Source organism: Polyodon spathula, chromosome 25 (assembly GCF_017654505.1).
Source record: "Polyodon spathula isolate WHYD16114869_AA chromosome 25, ASM1765450v1, whole genome shotgun sequence".
NCBI lineage: Eukaryota > Metazoa > Chordata > Actinopteri > Acipenseriformes > Polyodontidae > Polyodon > Polyodon spathula.
In genome coordinates, this window is record NC_054558.1 from 19591284 (window position 1) to 19612248 (window position 20965).

Here is a 20965-nt window from a genome sequence, read left to right on the forward strand (position 1 = left end):
CAAAAAAGGGTTTCATTTCTTTTCTTACTGTTTGCTTTTAAGTATTCTGCAGTTTGTACAAATCAAACATACAAGCCATCTAATTAACAAACTATATTTAAAGGGGGGAAACCATCTGCCTGAAAAATCATTATACATTAGCTTTACACAGGCACCAGGCATTGTGATATAGTCAGGATTACTCTGTTAGTTAGGAGCTGCAGAGACTAGCCTCTAGCAATTAATAAAGTCGGTTTTAGATAATTTCAAGTAGGTGTTACTGAACAGTGAGCTTGCTGTGAAGTCAGAGACAGTTTTCTTTTTGCCAGGCTTATAAATAGAATACAGTCTATTGCCCATGTCGGTAATCTCATGTAAATATCTCTGTTTTAATAGTGCACAAAGTTTAGAAATAGCTACAGTACACAATGTTAAATTAGGGCAAACAGTTAGTTACAGGACAGCTGCTATTGTGACGGAACGATTGCATGATGACATTTGAATTTTATGACCTTTGCATGTTACTAATAATTTGATACTATATAAGTAATGGAAACAAATCATGTTAATCGTGAAGAACTTCTGTAAAATTTGGCACAGTGGGGTATCTGAATGATGGCAGTGCAGTGAAAGCAGACAGTGTTTTGCATGACAACAGCTTTTCTGTTTGAACTTTGCAACGTGTATGTGTTGCCTGCTCATGTAGTGTTCTTGCGAACAGTGGCATGTCTAATTTGATGTGTTTTATTGCAACCTGAGCGATCTCGTTGACACAATGTAAAAATGTCACCTGTAAGGTTCAAAAGCTGAGCAACATACCGGTCACATATTGGAAGATTCCCAAACCCTGAGCATAGTTTTCCTTTTGAAAGTGATCCGTTCGTGATCCGAATCTCAGTTGCAAGGATCACATTTCTTCTGCTGATTCATACGTAGGTTAGGTGATCACAAATGGTGGGTAAATGAACTGCAATGCAACCCCTACTAATATCCCCACTAGTGCTTGAAGTCCCCATACATGAGTTACTAACTTCACCACTTCTGAAGGCTGTCGTTTCTATCTAGATCCCAATACTGCTGTTTATTTTTCCTCCCAAAAACCCTATATCTATGCTTCGTCCTTCATGACACCACTGTGCTGGTAGAAGGCAAGGCCACATTCATCAGCCACTTCTGAAGTGCACCACCGTTTAAGTGTCAGTGCAGCGGATTCAGAGCGTTACTGTGGCTGATTTTTTTTTTTCTGAGGGACTTTGTTTTTCTGCAGAGAGTCTTTATTAAAGAAAGGATCCAATGAGGAAAAGGCTTCCTTAGAGAAATCCATCCAAAAAACCAGTGCCTTGATCTCAGAAAAGGACAAAGAATTGGAGAAGCTCAGAAATGAGGTAACTGGACCAGTCCTTCCCATTACAACAGTCTAACAAAAGCACAACAAACATGTTCAAATACCACCCATCTAGTTACGGGACTCGCTGTTTCCTTATTGCACAACTGCCTTCTGCTAGTCCTGAACTTAAATTATGAATGATTTTATAATAGCCTGTGAAGGAAATGTGCATTGAAGTAGAACTCAAATCCCATTTCATAGTTATTTTCCTTTAACAAGTTGGTTTACATGAGAATGTTGCTACGTACTGTATGTAGAACTGGACCAGCATCACCATCTCGATTGCTTCATGAATAGTACCATTGGTAAAACACTGATTCCAGCATGCGCTTCCCAACCTTCCCCATTCCATTCATTTAATAGCATCAGTTTCTCTCTGTTACAAATACTTCTTATTCCTAGGTGTGACATCTTAAACATGAAAAAAACGAAAATTATTTCTTAAGAACAGGCAATTGAATTGTACGTTCATGTTTGACTTTTTTATTGAGAAGAGTGTCTTAACTTTACAGATTACAGTGTTGCAAGGAGAGAATGCCAAGATTAAGACAATGCAGTCTGCAGTGCAGTCCCTGGAAACAGACAAAGCCAAACTGCAAGAGAAGGTGCAGAATCTGGAGAAGAAACTCGCTGAAAACAAGAACAAGAGAGAGAACAACACCGGCTCATCGGGTACACACGTTCAATAAAAAAATACACAGTGCAACCAGCAAATATTATCCTACACGTACTTCACGTGCATTGAGAGAAGGAGAGAAGGGCTATATTTAGAACCGGCTTGATCAGAAACGGGTTTGTATCAGGTAAAGCATCAGAGAACATCCCCAAGAGACAACGTGAAATGCTGCGTCAGCATGGGAGCTTCAAAGTGCTTTCAAGGACAGACTTGATCAACGTGCTAAAGCGAACATCCCTTAACTTTTTTATGACATCTTTTTAAAATGTATATATTTGCCATTTTATTTAGATTTTTTTTTAAAAATCCAGTCCTGGGTCATTCTTCAGAAGTTCCATCAGAACATCATATTGAAGTTATTTGCACTGAATGCACTGGTTGCACAGTATTGGGATTTCATGCTTCTGTGTTTCTGTTTCTTTACAGGAGACACGGATCTTGAACAGCTAAGAGAAGACAAGGAGTCTGCAGAGAGCCAAGTATGTAATTCACTTAGAAAAATATATTTTAAGAAAGCTTCTAGTATAAAAAAAAACACAGTAAAAATTATAATAAAAATTGATGCCATGTGCACTTTTGATCCAGATAATAGTAGCATGCATATATACAGTTTCCTTGTAATTCTACTTTAAATGAGGATAATACACATACTGTATTCTTGGTAAAACACACACACACACAACAGCAACCCATACACTTCCTCCTGAAGTTCCCTTAGTCGCTCCTCACTGTGTAGTTTACAGACCCTGCAGATTTTGCTGTTTTAAATTCCTCCTGCACTAAACACCTCTTTATTTCTTCCTCCTTCCTTTCTCCCCTCGATGCTGACAATTCAAGCAGGATATGGTTTGTTCCAGCTTCTTATCCCTTCTGCTCCCACGTGTTGTTTCTCCACCTGCTGGCTGGCTACCAATTAAGAATCTCTGAATGGATGCTTATCCTGCATTTCAAACTGGACTTTCATTTCCAGTCGTGTTACCTGTCCTGTGTTGCATTACCCCAGTCTTTTCAAAACCCTACACACGAATATCATTAACACCTTTAGCGGTTAGAAGCTGCCTGTGATTGGAAACTGTCACGCTCTCAACAGTTTGAAACTAAGATCACAGTGAGTAATGTGTTGTGATGGCAGGTGTAGAAGTATGCAGCATACTTACCCCTCTTTGTATAAAGACAAGAAGGTGAAGTTCAGAGTCATCTCTGTTTAATGTAACAAACCCAGATGTCTTACTAGAAGATATGTATATAGTTGCCTTTAATTCAGATTCTTAATTGGTATGTACCAGATTACAGTGTTCAGTGTTTAACAGATGCCTGTGATTTTAAGGTGCTTACCCATTGGTGATAATGGTGTTGGTTTCGAAGGCTGCATGCTTTGTTTTTGTATTTCACCTGCCTTTGAGCAGAAAACAAATTGACATAACCAATAATGTTTATTGATGCCGTATCTCTTTTGTGAAACCTGTGCTGTGCTGATTGTAAATTAGGACAGTATCGTAAATACAGTACCCCCCCCCCCCCTATTCATCCGGGGGGGGGGGGATAAGTAGCTACAGATATATATATATATATATATATATATATATATATATATATATATATATATATGTATATATATAATATGTGTGTGTATATCTAGAAAAATTTGCCTGCAAGTCGCAATTTAACACACAAACTGTTTTTAAGCAACAAGGGAGACACATTCACAAGAGGGGCTGCATCTTCATGCATGCAGCATGTGTTGAAAGTTACACATATTTTCTAATCCTTTTGATAAAGATAAAAAAAAAACACTGCCACACGGACATGCTATAACGCCCGTCTTCTCCTTTCCCAGCTTGACTTCCTCAATTCAGTGATTATAGATCTGCAGAGGAAAAACGAAGAGCTGAAGAGCAAACTGCAGACAATGGCAGAAGCGTCTCTCAATGGCAATACTGCCAGTGAACTGGACAACTACGACAGGTAGAGGCTCGCTTGTGTTCCTGATCAGGGTGCTGTCAGAGTGCTTGATCCAGATGTGTGTGTGTGTCCTGTGCTGTGTCCATATAAGCACATTCAGTCGAAGGTACCTGCAGTGCATTTGCAATGTAATCACAGTCTGAGAAACACACACAGGTATTAAAGGTAGTGTAATATTTAGTAGTAGCGTAACCTGACTAGTGATTTGATTCTAACAGTGGCAGTCTATACTGGAAAAAGATGTTTGGTTGGTTGGTGAGGAGAAAATAGCAGGTCAGAATTTCCTAGGGAAGCTGCTAGTTAAAACTTACCAATTTCCAACAGCCCTATAATTTTTTTTTATTGTTACAGATGCCTTTCTTATTGATTTATTATTTTAATAAATTGCCACGGTATTGTGCGGAATGCTGGTTTGACTGGTGAGCCTGTTGGTTTTGTTTTCTAGTTTCAGTGAAACCCAGGAGAAGAAGAAGAAACCTGCCCCTCGTCTCTTCTGTGATATCTGCGATTGCTTCGACCTCCACGACACGGAGGACTGCCCCACGCAGGCGCAGATGCCAGGAACTCCGCCGCACACCGCTTACCATGGCAGCCGGGGGGATGAGCGTCCGTACTGTGATATCTGCGAGGTGTTCGGACACTTGACCAACAGCTGCAACGACGACGAGACCTTTTAGTGCCATCAGCCATTAGAGACACGCTTCTAAAGTTCGCAGATATAATTGAACTGGTTGACTAGTACTGAAACGTGCAAGAAGATACACACACACACACAAATAAATATGGAGATTTTTTTTTTCTTTTTTTGGGGGGGGGATTCGCAGACCCCAGGACGAGCTCTTTCTTGGTCGTCTAAACTGTCACAGGCGACAACCCGCAGTGAACTACATCTCTATCACCCTGCTTATTGATCATCTCAGTGTTACACTTTAAAGAAGTCATTCCTGTTGAAGCTGAAACATTGCAGTACGTCTAAGGATGAAAAATATGTTCTAATAATAATAATTATAAATCCAATGAACAACTTTGATTGACTGTTTTTAAATTATTTAGTGAATGGATATGTTTAAGTTTGTTTTTTTGTGTTTGTTAGTACGATACTTTTTTTAAAAATGTATTCTGATTATCAGTAAGCAGCTGGTACATTACAACATTGGGGTAATTCTGTGGAATTGGTGTAATGTATTTAAAATGCATGTGGCTTAAACAGCTGCAAAAAAATTAATAATTCAAGAAAATCTAATTGCATAAAGTACTAAAATCAAGTCCTGGGCAAGCCTCGCTACGGGGTTGCGTGGGAGTTGAACAACGTATTGCACTGCACACTTTGTACTGCATTGTCAACTCTTTTTAAATGCTTTGCTTCTAAAATAGCCTATATAGTAGGGTTTCCATTATCAAGGCATATTATTATACTGGGGGAATAGTAACACTGTTGAATTAAGGTTTTCTGTATCGCTTTGTATGTAATTATTTTTTAATTTTGAATGTTATCTTTAGTATATGTAAGTGTGAATAGTATAATTGTATCTTCCATTACTGTAAAATATATACATGGGTGGGGAATAGACCTATCTAACTGTACATACGTGTTGTATTTTTCTGAAAACAATTACACAAGGTTGTGAAGAATATTTTTTTTGTTCTGTTGTAAGTTTGGGTTCTGTAATGAATGTATAGAACTGGAACTGTTGCAGGGAAAAGGCACATTGTAAAGACAGTATTAATCCAAGCACAATGCAGACTCTGTTTACTTCAATAAATGTTAATTATCTTCAATGGTTGCCTAATGTCTGAATCCCCTGGGCTGGTGTTACAGTTTAGTGGGTCTGAGGTGTCAGGATCGTGAAGGGTTGAGCTGCGATTTGGACCCAGGATCTCCAGTCTCTAAGGTGCTGATTTGCTGAAACTCCACACTGACAGATTAATTTTATAGCACTGTGGAATAAGCCTGGCTTCCACTGGGTGTGTTTTACAATTTGAATCATATACATGCTCAGATGTATATATTGGTGTAAATGAAGACAAGAATGAAGGACCTTCCCAATATGTTCTACAAAGTGCAGATTTCAGTGGCGGCTTCTGCACTGTTGATGGGAGAACAACCAGTTACCCAGGTTTCAGGAAACAGCCCTGCTTCATCACAAGAGTAACAAACTCACATTCTCGTTCCGCTGTTCTTCTAGGTGTTCACTTGGACTCAGTTAAGCCAATTTTTCAGCCACAACCCTAAAAGTTTGACTGCACCGTAATGGCTGGTTTCCCCTCTCCCAGGTAAAAAGATGCCGCCTGCCTATTGAAGATTCCTACAGTATTTTGAGTTTGCAGCAGAGCGAGAATGGAAGGATCAGATCGTACCTCATTCATGAACAGCTGGAGTAACTAGAGAAACAAACGTGCCCTGCCAGAAAGAAAAACTGAAATCTGGAAAACAAGGTGGTTTTCGTGGGACTCTTGTCCAATGCGATTCTGTCATTCGATCCCAGCAGTCTCTTTAACCCTTCTAGGTACAAAGAAACACAAATAAAAACACTGACTTTTTATTATTTTTGCAACAAGGTGCACAAAACTGGGTTCAAAATGAGATACTTGAGTCACTCTAAAATGTATTTTAAGAAAAAACTGTTTTGAACAGCCGCTCAATTCCTTGTGTACCTTCAGGGGTTAAAAGATTAAAGTGTTTTTTTTTTTTTTTTTTTTTTTTTTTTTTTTTGGGGGGGGGGGGGGCAAGCCTGCTTTTCTTTTCCTCCTACATTACTTAAAATCTACTTTTTTTAGGTTTTTATCTTTCTCGTTAATTCTGCACGGCCAGAGAGCACTATTTGTGTTCCTCGTGTTTTATTAACCAGATCTTCTTTGCATCAGATGAAGGTACAGAAATAGATCAATCAATATCAGATGGATACAGTTGAGTTGAACTTTTTTTTTTTTTTTGATGGATATGTTGGGATAAGGAGGCAAGTTGCAGTCAACTCAATCAGGGTTGTATTACAAAAGAAAAATTATGTATATACAGCTCAATACACTAATGTTTTAAGATGATTGAAACTATGTTTTAATATGAATAAAACTAAAGCGATTGCTGAAAATGTATTTTTAAATGATCAACCATTGAAAACGTAGTTGTAATGTTAATCGTTCCTTTGCTTTTACTCCTATATCATTGGGGATTATTAGAGTATGTAGCACCTGGCACTTGTCAAAGCCCTGCTCTGATTCCCTGTGACCTGTGCAGACACAGAGGACAGACACATGGCCTGCATGTCACATCAGCAGCTAGCCATGCATGGCAGAAATGATTGGAAAAGAACTACTGTGACAGCCAGGCAATCGGACAAGCTGGGATTGGGATCAAGTGAATGCTCTCGTTAACCGAGACTGCTGAAAACAACGGAGCCCCTTTCAAGAACCCATTTATATGTTGTTAGGCAGTATTCCAATTCTAACATCCCCGCAGGTGTGCAATATGAATGCTTTTACCACACAATGTAGTATATTGTGAGGGAACATGAGGATACTGTGTGTCTTAGAACTTGGTTTCAGGAGACTAGGTTTCAGGCCACTGCACGGCACACCAGGCTTCAAGCTCCTGTTCCTGGAAAAGAGGCTTTGTGTTCCTTTAGCTGAAGGTTTTAAAATACACGCCCTTCTACAGTAACACGTTTCACTGCCCCATGATTGTAGACTCGAAAGTTAAACGTAACAGAATCCCTCACTCTTCTATACTGAGCAGAGAGGTCGCAGTACTAAGGACACAGTGTTACTACGCATGGTTCTATAAAGAAAAGCAAGTACTTTATAATAGCCAAGCCTTCTAACAGATTTAAATAGCCATCGCCAGCTTTAACACACAAGACACCCTGCAACTCTTCTGAACAGCACCATCTAGTGATATTGTGCGGTCATTGCATATAATGATTTTATATCAAATAGAACTGTAACCGACCCCGACACCATTCCAAACTGTCTAATGACAAAGCGGCAACGTACCGACGCGTCCAATTTAATAAGGATGATGCATTAAAAAAAATAAAAAATAAACAAATAAACAAGAAAAAAAAACACATTGAATCCAAGTTACAAAGAGTGAGAAAAATAGATGAGCTGCATGTAAATTTGACTTTCTAAATGAACCTCACTATCTAAAGCGGCACAGCTCTGTTTCTGACTGGAAGAATGAACCGTGAAACAGGCACAAGATTCAATGCCTTGCTAAGGAGAGTGTGCAAGGGTGCGTTTCATTGCGACACAGTTAGTGTTTTAGAGCGAAAAGCAACACCAGATCACAGACGGACAGTATATACCTTCCGACTAGGCAGAACTCATTAGAAATGCTGCATCAGTAGGTTGTGATGAAACCCTGCTGCCAGTGGAGCTACTTCATCCTGACACAGTCCTCTAAGGGTCTGTCTCTCTCATCAAGGTTTCGTTCATTTGTTTAGGTTGGCAAGGGGTTCTGTAAACAGTACTTACTTTGGTTTAATGCCATGCTTGTGGGTGGCACACTGCTGCAGTTCGTTTTTAATACTCTTGTTTGAATTGCAGTACGTAGCCAATATGATGCTGAGAACGAAGAAGGAGTTTGCTGGAAGTCAGAACCAGATCCTGTCCTTGTTTGACTCGCTGCTCCTCCTCGACCGCAATGTGGACCCCCATGGCCACGCAGCTCACTTACGAAGGGCTTATTGATGAAGTGTACAGCATTACTAAAGGTGAGTCCTTCCAGGATGCATTGACCCGTTCACTGTGACAACTTTCCCACTTGCAGAACTACAATCCCCAATCATAAGATACAAGTTGCAGTCTTATTTAATTGATCTGAAACGGTGGATATAAATATAAAGAGAAATGTACTAAAATGACTAACATGCATTGTGGTATGTTTGCGTTTTACAGCCTTTATTGAGGAGTAAATTGTGACGGTATTAAGCTACACTGGCGTTTCGATCAATCGATTAAATCCCATTGTATAGGTAAAGCCTTCTTGTTCCGAAGTTTTTTTTAGTACTGCTAGATACTGTACAGCTGATTTCTATCAAAATCACTTTACAGCGCATTGATTGCTGTGTGATACATTTGCTGTTGAACGCCACCCTATTTATACAAGTCAGTTTTCTAGAATTAATATTTTAAAATCAGTACCATACTTCTCCTGCTCTTGATAGTTCCCTGTCCTAAAATCTAATGAAATATAATAATTTAACTTGCTCACAGGAGTCAAAAAAGATTTTGTCATTTACAGCTCTGAGTGCAAATGCAAATAGTCCAGGTCAGCTTAACTGTAGTCTCCACTGTTGTTGTTTTGTATAAATAGAATTATGCAAAACCGAAGTGAACCCTTTATGACTGTGTCTGTTGTAGTGTACGCTGTCTTTAACCCAGTGTAACCCTACGGTGCCTGCAGGCTATGTGAAACTGGCTCCAGAGAAGTTCACTCAGAAGAATCATGGCGAGGGTGGGAAGGACCTCCCGACCGAACCCAAGAAGCTGCAGCTGAACTCCGCAGAGGAGCTCTACGCTGAGATCAGAGACAAGAACTTCAATGCCGTCGGGTCGGTGCTGAGCAAGAAGGCAAAAATCATCTCGGCAGCATTCGAGGTCATTTCTATTTCCGTTATGTAAAAAATATATTGCTGTTCTCAGCTGTGGTCTTTGCACTAATGAAACAGGCGACTGTTTAATTTTACCCTGGCACTGTTACAGCCCTTTGTTAAAGAACTCATTATCAGCACCATGCCTGGACTTGTCTAAATAAAGTCCATTTTCACAGGGACTGAGATTGTGTGGTTCACTCGTGCTGGATAAAATATTATCATGGGACTTCAATCAAGACCATTTTCAGAAGAATACAAAGCCTTTCCCAGTAAATGTAACTGCAAGTGCGTGTGTTTTTAAGGTACCATAAACCTGCAAAAACGAAAGCATCCTAAAAGCTATACATTTTTCTACTTTGGGAGAGACACAATGCTAAAACAGTGGGAGAGATCAAACAGTTTGTGTCACAGCTGCCACACATGCAAGCAGCAAGGAGCTCCCTAGCGAACCACACGTCCATTGCAGAGCTCATCAAAGACATTACAAGTAAGAACGGGTCTTTGCTGGTTCATTGGAGCGGTGATAATAAAACTCAGTAATGTAATGTTGTTTAGTATGGATTGTGGAGCTGCTGTTCCAGGATCCTTTTGGTAAAAACAAGAAAAGGTTGTTTCTTTTTATTTATTTGTTAACGTGTGTATTTTCAGTCTTTTATTAGAGACCAAAAACAAAACGGTTGAGTGGTTGTATATATTTTTTTGTTCTAGCCTCCGAATCGTTCTTCTATAACCTAACAGTGGAACAGGAGTTCATGACAGGGGTGGACACAGACAAGGTAAATACACTTTCAGTGCTGATATAGCGCCATCTATGCTGTCGGAAATCACACTGGAACCTCACAGGACTCTTAGGTCCCAGTCTGAGGTAGAAATGCATGTAAGAAAAAGAAATAAAAAGGTTGTCCTTTTCTCAGGTAGGAGTTTATTCTTGCAGGTAAACGGCTGCATCGAGGACTGCATCGCCCAGCAGGATCCCTTGATTAAGGTCCTGCGCCAGGTGTGTATGCAGTCTGTCTGTAACAATGGACTAACGCAGAAAGTGCTGGACTATTACAGGAGAGAGATACTGCAGGTAAGAAGCACCCTTCTGTTGACGCAGTAGCAGTGCTGAAAATGGGATGAACGATACAGAGTTAGGTTTTCCTTTCGGATCTCTCTGTTGGTTTCACACACAGCAGTGTAGATAATGTATCAGTGTGAGCATGAACTGCAGACAAGGGGCTGCAACAAGTAATGGAAAGAAAACTAATTGGGGGGAATGAGAAACTATCGGTTGTAAATGAAATATATGTGAATTTGATTACGGGCTTTGTCTTGTTAAAACATACCGTTTCACTGCCACGTCATTTTACCAGACCTGCCCTTTCCTCTTGTCTTTGCCACCAGCCGTACTTTGTGCGTTCATGTCTGGTTGCAATAAGAGTTAAGTGACATTTCCTACGTGTACAGCGGTTATGCTCCTCTGAGTGTCCGCCTAGCCCAGTTGCTGGTGCGGCCCGACTAGCGCAGCATTGAGGAGGTGCTCAAGATGTTACCAGGACCGCACTTTGAGGAGAGGCAGAAGTTACCCTCTGGACTCTGTAAGAAACGTATGCTGATCCTGGAAACAGCAGCTGAGGCGTGCATAGCAGAGTTAATTACGTTTAGGCCACTTACAAACTTGCGTCTTTAAAAAAAAAAAACATTTGTAACGTCTATTGCTTAGCTTCTATGTGATTAGAACTTCACACTTCTTGTGTCGAGAGTCACATCTTGGGTAAAAGTCATATATTTTGGCAGAGAGAGACTGAGTAATTCCCTGTACAAGACCGTGTTTCTGCATGCCTGTTTTTTTGTTCTAGGGAAGTGCAAATTGGATTATCTATAGGGCAGCTCTGCCAATATACTGATTTATTTATTTAGTATTTTGTTTATTGCACACAGGCCAGCAAGGAGAGAACAGAACCACCCTCGTCTTCTTCCTTGGAAGAGTGACTTACGCCGAAATCGCCGCACTGCGCTTCCTCTCACAGATGGAGGACGGCGGAACGGAGTACATCATCGCCACCACAAAACTGATCAACGGCACAGGCTGGATCAAGTCTTTAATGGACAAGCTGGAAGCACCCCCTTCTAAAATAAAATTAATTGCCAACAAGACTGGAAAGAACCGGAGCACTCAAAGCGATCGGCAGGGTCTGGTTTCTTAACGAGCTACCATTTGACATGAGCTCTTCTGTGCTTTTCAGCCTTTATCAGTACACTCAATTTACAGAGACAGATACACACTTACAAAGTTATTCAGAAGACTGAGCCATGTGCTGTCAAGCAGTGTACAGGCCACAGGTTGTTTGGCTTTTAGTTGCTTGTCTGGAAATAACAAAAAGCTTACTTAGTTTTGAATAACCCTCGATATAATGTTTGTGTGTGCGAAGCACTGAAAATACATCCACTGTCATTATCAACCATTCTCAAAGGGTTGTTTTAAAAGATCCCTGTAGTACACTATTATAAGGGCTCGAGTGTGACTGACGGGCTTGCTCGGACACACACATACACACACACACACACACACACACACACACACACACACACACACACACACACACTAACTAGTTACGGAGCCTGGGTAAGACTTTGTAGGGTCTCAGTGTTCCTGGAAGAGTTCTCTTCTTTATCTCTTGTGATATTTCCAGTACATCACGCCTGCCTGCCTGCCTCAGAACTGCCCAGACACTGCACAGCTGCTCAAACGACTGACTGATACACACTCATTAATCTGTACTTACCCTGTTACAGAAAAAGCAGGCTTTTCAGACTGATGACGTGTTATTACTGTTTATCAGTTCCACACAGATACCCGTGTCAACAATAATTTGAAGGTTAAGTGATTGGGATTGACAGTCAAGCGTGGTTGGAAAATGGAGAGCAGGCTGCCCTGCTTAGATAATGAAACACTGAATCAGATATTCTGCTCGGAATATGTGGGCTTACATGGGGCCTGTAAATTACTACTGTGCTTTGGTTTGTATGATACATATCCTGCAGCAATACTGTTATGCTTGTATATTCAGCCAGCCTGTGATCAAGCTGAATAAAGTCCATTATTAAAAGAATACATTGTTCTGCAATGACAAATGTGTGTGTATACACAAACAAGCCAGAAATAATGTTGTCCATCTTCAGCAGGAAACAGAGGGCTGTGGAAGCATTAATAACCAACCAGAAGGATTGTTAAACAACACAAAAGGGAATCACTGTTAAAACTCAACCCCAAACCTAGCCTTTTTGTTCTTTCATGATATTAATCTTGTGTTAAGTTAGCACTAGAATCTAATCGGTTACATATTGTTGTATTTTGTAAATAATCTAAAACAACCAAGTTATTAACGTACATCCCCATCTCAGCTGTCAATATAACATTGGAGCCATCGGTAGCATGAAAAAGTGACTCTCCTGTATATCCACCAGATAGTGTATGTAAAATGACACAGGTATGGATGAATGAGCAGCTTCCTTCATCTATCCTCAGACACTTTCAGCAGCATGTGATAATTAATTTCCTGGCTGTTCTGTCTCAATTGGATAAGCAGACATCATGACATACTGTATTGTACCAAAAGTTGAGGGCACACAAAGCCACTTCGTGGCTTGGAACCTGGTTTCAGGAGACTGGGGTTCAGGCCACTGCATGGCACACCAGGGGAGGCTTCGGGTTTGATACTGCCTCATCTGGAAGCTGGTTTCAAGCCACTGTTCCTGAAAAAGTGGCTTTGTGTTTCCCTTGGAGTGACAGGCATACCTCCACTAAACCCATTATTATTAGTTGTTTATTTGGCAGACACCTTTATCCAAGGTGACTTACAGAGACCAGGGTGTGTGAACTATGCGTCCGCTGCAGAGTCACTTACAACAACCTCTCACCCAAAAGACGGAGCACAAGGAGGTTAAGTGACTTGCTCAGGGTCACACAATGAGTCAGATGGGACCTCCTTGCAAAAATCTGTCCTGCGGTGATGCAATATACATTATATATATAAAACAAACATTAACATCCTATATGGTAAAGTATTATTTTAAAACATATATATCTTCTAAAATCAGTTTACAATACTACTAGACTTATTATTATTATTATTATAGCTAATTCCGTTGAAATTTGTGTCTAGACCTTTATTAGACAAGACAAAACAGTATTTAAAAACGAGTAATAGAAAAAATATAGTCTTCAGCGAACAGCAATCCCTGAGCTGCGCTGTTCTCTTGAAGAGCAATTAGTGCTAACAGGCTTCCTTTATCAGCCGGATAATGGTCCGCTCTTGTCTGGAGGTTCTGCTGTGGCTGAGGCAGTGATTTAATAGAAGAGGACGCTGATTAAATTAGCAGGCCATTTGCTCATGTTGGCAAGTGAAGGATGTCTCAGTGGGCAGTGGAGTTTGATCAGAGATAGATCGATCAACTATTCATGCTCTACGTTATGCCCTGCTAGTTTGAGGATAGAATGACCACGATCGGAAAACCGAGTTAGACAATAACAAGAGGAAATCCTATACCTAGAATCATTTTTTTTCTCCAGAAAATGCAAACTGACACGTAAAGAAAAAGTTACAGTTCTGGGGATCTCATTAAAATGCAATGCAGGTCCATGATATTAACACGTACCTACATATGTATGTAAACTGAAACACGATTTATACTATCCTAAAACAAGTTTACGGTTATAATAGCAATTGTCAGGTATAGCTCTCCATGTGTCATATAATTTCTGATAAACAGGCAAATAAAATGAATCTTATGCAGGCCACAAAATATTAAACATGTGTTTATTTGAAGATGTGTGTGTGTGTGTGTGTGTGTGTGTGTGTGTGTATATATATATATATATATATATATATATACACACACACACACACATACACACGTGTGTGTGTCTTATTGTTCAAATTGTATTAAGTTCTATACAAAAGCAAAAGTTGAAAATGCCCGTGACAAAACACAAATAATCTTTGTACATTTACAGTTTGCTATTGACAGAATTCAATCCAATTCTGATTGAATTATTCAAGTTCTAGGATAGTATTACAAAGACCATGGGGCTGAAAGGCTTTGTAACACAAGTGAAGGAAGCAGACTATTTGACTCTGCAGGATAATTTAATAATCGTCATTCACATCTTGCAATGTTATCTTGAAATGGAGCGAATGTGTCAATCTGAGTTAAGATGCCCGCTCTGGTTCATCTGCAAATGATAAAAGTCTTAACTGATAATGTGTACTGAAGTAACTCATGAAACAAAAGCAGAAACTAAATGTAGATGTCAGAAGAAAGCAGTACTCTGACGTAGCTCATCTACCCATTAGACAAGCCCAAGGGTTGAGGGCTCTTGTAATCAATTGAATAGCTCGTGACCACACCTAGCCATTAGTAGCTGTGCAAGCTGCAAAGAGAATCTTGCGTACCCTGGATTAAACTGCAGGAGACAAACAGACTGGGATAGTTTTGCTCTGGACGTGGCTTCATAGAGAGAACTCACTGGGACCAATGTGAGTTATTCATTCAATGTGAATTGATGCATGCAAATAACACACTGGGAGCTGTTAGCTAGCGTTGTTGGTTACGTTTTTAAAGAAACTATACGACTAATATGAATATTGTATGCTTGGAGATCACGAAGTTACGATAATTCTCACAATTCAAGCAACACTGAAGTTTGATAAAGTCATTTGAATAAAAAAAGCTATTTATTTTGTGTTATGCAAAAGCGTTTTATATTTGCAAGTGTTTTACATGGTTAACACAAACAATACAGTCTAGCATAGTCGTGTAGATGCAAATAAATCATTAGGGCTGCATTGAAGTTTTTCAATTAAAACGGAATTCAACTTTACATAATTTGCTAGGTGCTCGTTCTGTTATTTAGGACCTGATGTAGACTGTCCGTGTTTGAAATCGTATGAAGTTTATTGAACTTTTTTGCCAATCCGCCGCAACACCAGTTAAACACGGTGTTAGGTTTCAGCACCATGGACAGAGCACCACGCCGCAATCGATTGGGAGAAATTAGTATTGGGTTCTTTGAATACATTAAGAATATATTTTATATAGGATTAAATAATGCTGCGACATTCGGGGTTAATAAAAAAAATCCTCTTATGTACAAATAATGAGCACACAGGCGCTCGAACTTTCTCTACACACGTTTTGTTTTTATTATGCTTGTCCCACATATATCTCAGCACACTATAAAGCCGATAGTCGTGCTTTGACATTACACATTTAGTAGCAATTAAGTTTTGTGTGGACAACATCGGTTATGTGTTACACATAAAAATTCCATTAGCAAATGTAAAGATCCATGAGGTACATTAGGAGCAATTAATGCATTAATTATTAACGAAAGGAGTTCGCAGCACCACCATCATTTACTGGAGATGTATTTTAACATTATTGACTTTCTTAACGTCCATAAGCAGCAGGTCGGACTATTATGCATAATCTATAGCTTGCAAAAATGATTTGACATATTCAGTACATGCAATTGAAATAATAAATAATATAATAATAATAATAATAATAATAATAATAATAATAATAATAATAATAATAATAATAATAACAAAAACAACAACGCATAAACGCATAAAACACATTTTATTGTGTAATTTGCGTGTTTATTGAAACTCTTTTTAAGCGTGGCTTACCTTTCTGAACAAGTGCATCTGGGGCCCAACTCAATGCTGGAAACGTGCCCGCTAACTCTTTTCTTTCGAGATTTAACCAGCTGTTTGTCTGTCTTCACAACAGACAGATTATATATATATATATATATATATATATATATATATATATATATATATATATATTGCAACACAATTTTTTTCACAATGTTCTGTTTCCTTACAGACAGAGATAATCAAATCCATTACAAGCTGCATTCACGAGGAGAAGAAACTGCACACCCTGACTGTGGAAATGGAGTACAGACTGCTCGAGCGGGAACCCTTCACGCTGCGTTACCTGCGGGTTTTAAAGCAGGTCCTCACCTTCGTGCTGTTCAGCTACACGGTGCTGCTAGGCGCGCTCATTCTGGCGGGGTGGACTACATACTTTATAATCGTTAAAAAATAATGGGCGGGCCTGCACCCACTTAATAGCAGAAACAACAGCATTGATAGCAACGATCAATGTTAGAACATGTTAAACGATGTAGTCGACTGTATGTGAAATGAAAGTGTTATTTTCTATCTAGCGCACTCGCTGATTTTTTTATATAACGACCGATAGCAATGTAATAATATTATCTAGATATTTATTTTGATTAAACTTTTTCTCTGTGCCTTAACTACAGTGTCTGAGAATTCGTTCTGCCAAACGTGTAGTATCCTAGTGTTTAAGTGAAGCTGTGGCGTGCAATTAGTCAGGGCCCCCGTCAATGCAAGAAAGCTGCTCTGTTCATAATCATATCCCTCGAACTAATCTGGAGCTGGTTATTTAACAAGGTACGTCTGGATCCATACCACGCTGGCAAAATTGATGCGTTGCAATTATCATGTTGTTGTTATTTGCGGTATTGCTCCCAAAACGGTCCCAATATAGAGTCCTAGTGGGGAATTAGGCTCGCTTAACAACTCTATGTGCAAATCCGTTCCTATTGGCAAATTATCAACGCAAACTCGGAATTGATTGGAGTGCTAATCACCACCCCCTTTAACACCTGAAAGTGTGCTCGGCACTTTCACAACTCATCAAAATAAACTCCGGTGTGGAGTTGCACACACTAGCAAAGCGCAAGAACTGGAAATATTGCAGACGCGTAAGCTTTTCTGAATATCAAACGAAGAACCGAAAAACAGAAGTAATGTTTGTGTGCTGTATCGAACGCACTGCAAGTCATTAAAATAGATTATTCTGAAATCTGTAGAACAACATCCTAGATTTATTATAATGCCATTATTTTTATTTATTTATTTATTTTTATATTTATTGACACGTGTGACCCCCCCCCCCCCCCCCCCCCCCCCCCCCGCGATCACGAAAGTGCAGTCAGAAGCACGCGACTCCTATAGGATAGCAAACGGCCTATATGATTTACACCCGGTCTGTCCCCTGCACGAGACGATTGGAGCAACCTGAGCATTTTCATCGACAAAGAACGGCATGCATTTAAAACACATCCAGTGTTCAAACCTGCACCCCCAGTCTAACAGCAGATGGCGATCCCTTCCTTATTCAGTCGATTCGACACCTCGATTTAACCATGAAGAGGCTCAGCGCCTATGCAGCTTGCTCTTCAAGGAAAAGAATAACCATTTGATTGATTTATTTAGAAAAATGTTTTTATTGTTACACAAGAAAAAAAAAAAGTTAGACTTGGAGTTGTCGATAAATTAACTGTATCTGTTCGGGAACAGGTAGTCTTCGTCTAGGACAATAGCGGTACGCATTTACACTCAGAATATATAATAGTCTGTTTGAGTATTACTCACGTCTGGCTCTTTCAGTCTGTTCCATTCAGGTGCAGCAATCAGGGGTGTAGCTAAGAACACATTTTTACTGAGGCAAACATCTATTTGATGACACTGATGCTACAACTGAAACTGGTAAGGCTGGTGCTGACACTGCTGGACTGATAAGATTGCTGATGCTAGTGCTAAGACTGATCGGACTGCTGTGTCTGTATGATGCCACGATTAAAAACACTGGTTTAAAAGGCTTTACTTTAAATAGAGTTTGCCAATCCTCCTGTGGCCTAATCTATCGAAACGCTGTAACACTTTCCTCCTGGGGCATGTAGCATACAATATGAAAATATGTCGATTATATGCCACTCTTAGAAATGTAAGTGGGCACATTATTATTATTATTATTATTATTATTATTATTTAAAATACAATCTTTAGATATATTTTTGTATTTCAAAAATGTACCTAGCTGATTTTTAACTAAGCGTCCGTCTTGTTGTACGCTACGACCCTGGCAATAGCACACCCAGGTCCAATTAAATAACAAAGAGCTGGTTGGAATAAGCTCTGGGCTGGATTTGAATGGAGTGGCAACGCATATACCAGAGAACATGGTGTGAATTCAACAAACACAACAAATAGTATCTCCTGCGCACGAGTTAGTGATTTATACTTGTAAGAGATTGGCAGCCTCATTTGATGTTCTCTTCTTTTGTAATTTCTCGGTCAGTCTTTGCAATATTGTCATTTTGGTAGAATCACGTTGCATTGCAGTTGCACCCCCTTTCTGAGAACAAAAGCAGGATCGGGCTCGATCATTGTCGCTCGTAAATCACTAAGACACACATGTCTCAATTCACGCCTTATCGTGAAGACTTTCATCGGGTAAAATAGGTTTCTCTTGCGAGTCATTCTTCAGGAGCTACTAACTGTTGTATGGCGTAGGCTACTGTATCGTGGAAAGGACATATGCGCGCGTATCTCTCTTAATGATAACTCGAGATAATAATTAAGTCGCAAATCCTGACTCATGACTCAAATTATCCCTTTCGCATTTGTAACCGGGTGAAATGTTCTGGAGTGTAAGAGAACAGAACTGGATGCAATACATGAGGTTAGCATTTCATATTTGCATATCATCGGGAAAATGCGGCGACTGCCTCAGAACCTGTCCACCGAGAACAACCGGTATCTACTGCAATCAGGAAGATAGTATCTGGCGTGCAATATTTGTTTTTTCTTTACAATGTCCCTGAGAAGTTAGTTGAAAGGTACACAAAAAACAATGTAAACATTCCAGCAATGTAATGCAGTTTCGGGGTGGACATGAGACACGGACAGGTATCGTAACGGATACTGTCTTCCCATAAGATAGCGCCCGGAGGCACTGTAAAATAGAATAGATCCACCTGATCCTGTGTCCACATATGATAATGACGCCGTAAGTCGAGAGATGCAAACCTTTATTTATACAAATAAAGCAACAACCACTGCTTTGGGCGAGCTGGCACTGAATACTACACCTAGTGATTCCGTTTTTTTCGTCTTGTTTAACTAAATTTGTTAAGACAATTAATTATATCCGCTTTTACTCTCTCTCTCTCTCTCTCTCTCTCTCTCTCTCTCTCTCTCTCTCTCTCTCTCTCTCTCTCTATATATATATATATATATATATATATACACACCTTTCCTTTCTTCGGCCCTATTGTTATTAGTAAAAAAAAAAATCCCAATTCCTTAACTTTTTTTTTAGGTGTCCTAAATCTAATCTGCAACTTATTTATTTGTAGTTAACATTGCATTGATAAAACAACATGCTTGGTTATACAGTACTGTGCTCTTTAAGAGGAAATTAGAAAAAATAAGCAACTGTTTATGATTAACTAAAAAAATTAATAAATAAATAAAAAGCTTAATCCTGTGCTGTTTTATTTGGTTCCTTCCTCGTTCTGATCCTAGTTGTGCAACGTAACAGCTGGGCTTCTGTTAAAGTCCTTTACTTTGTATCATCTGCCTTCCCTGACATCACATTCCTTATCTTTTTCATATCGTGTGTGTGTGCTCTGTAGTTGTTGCTACTCAGGTAAGTATTGATAAGCTTTTCCAATTCAAACTAAAATTCTCAGTGCTGACTGCCAGGGAGTGGGGAAGCATATTTGACGTTTGATAGGGGAAAAACCGGTTTTGTGTTGGACACCTGTATATGGAAGAATACACAACAAAGTAGTTACCAGTATTTACCATCGTCTTACTACAGATTGTAGTATTTACAATGCAGTGGTGTTAGTATTTTTTTTATATATAAATGTTGATTCAGAGACCATGCTTTGATAACACCAGATTTATATCCCAGGGAGAAATAAGGGTAGTGCAGTCAGCAAGTCCTTCCCAAGAACATTTGCTCCAGTCCTACTTTGATAATGTGTGCTTTGCAGTGCTAAACGATTGCTTTTGTAAATTAGTTTTTTTGATTTTCAAGTAGGACTGTGAGTAAACCTTGCTTTGATTATTCAAGCCAAAGTAAACCAAAACACGTAACAAACTAGAATGGGATTTGCTTCCTTGTGCAAACTGACTCACACCCTGAAGTCTTTGCATTTGAACACAACTTCTTGCATATAAAACTAGACACAGTAACGAAAAGGGATTGAATTAAATTGTAAAAATCTAAGAGTAAAGTAGAACTGCCCTGGAAAACGAGTTGTGGAAAATACCTATACCTAGAATGTCAATCCTACAGGAAAGTCCTTCTATTATTTCTTTTCACTCAACACCTAAAAATACTCCAGTGTGCTACTGCTCCCTATAGTAAAAATAACAATGCTTTTAGAATAAATTATTATTAAAAAAAAAAAAAAAAATAACACACACACAAAAAGTTATTGATATTATAGAACAATATACTACAATAAGCTGGTATAAAATC

General features: G+C 39.3%; 1 protein-coding gene and 1 pseudogene across 1 annotated transcript in view; both read left to right on the forward strand.

The window, feature by feature from the left end:
* The window catches only part of LOC121300256 (CAP-Gly domain-containing linker protein 1-like), a 32098-nt gene extending 26315 nt beyond the window's left edge, over positions 1-5783 (forward strand). The window contains 5 exon segments of the mRNA XM_041228757.1: positions 1247-1364; positions 1879-2038; positions 2469-2521; positions 3880-4007; positions 4450-5783. Coding sequence (XP_041084691.1) covers positions 1247-1364; positions 1879-2038; positions 2469-2521; positions 3880-4007; positions 4450-4681 — 691 coding nt within the window. The 3' untranslated portion in view covers positions 4682-5783.
* Positions 5784-7974: 2191 nt separating this feature from the next.
* Positions 7975-12616, forward strand: LOC121300257 (annotated as a pseudogene).
* The last annotated feature ends 8349 nt before the right edge of the window (positions 12617-20965 follow it).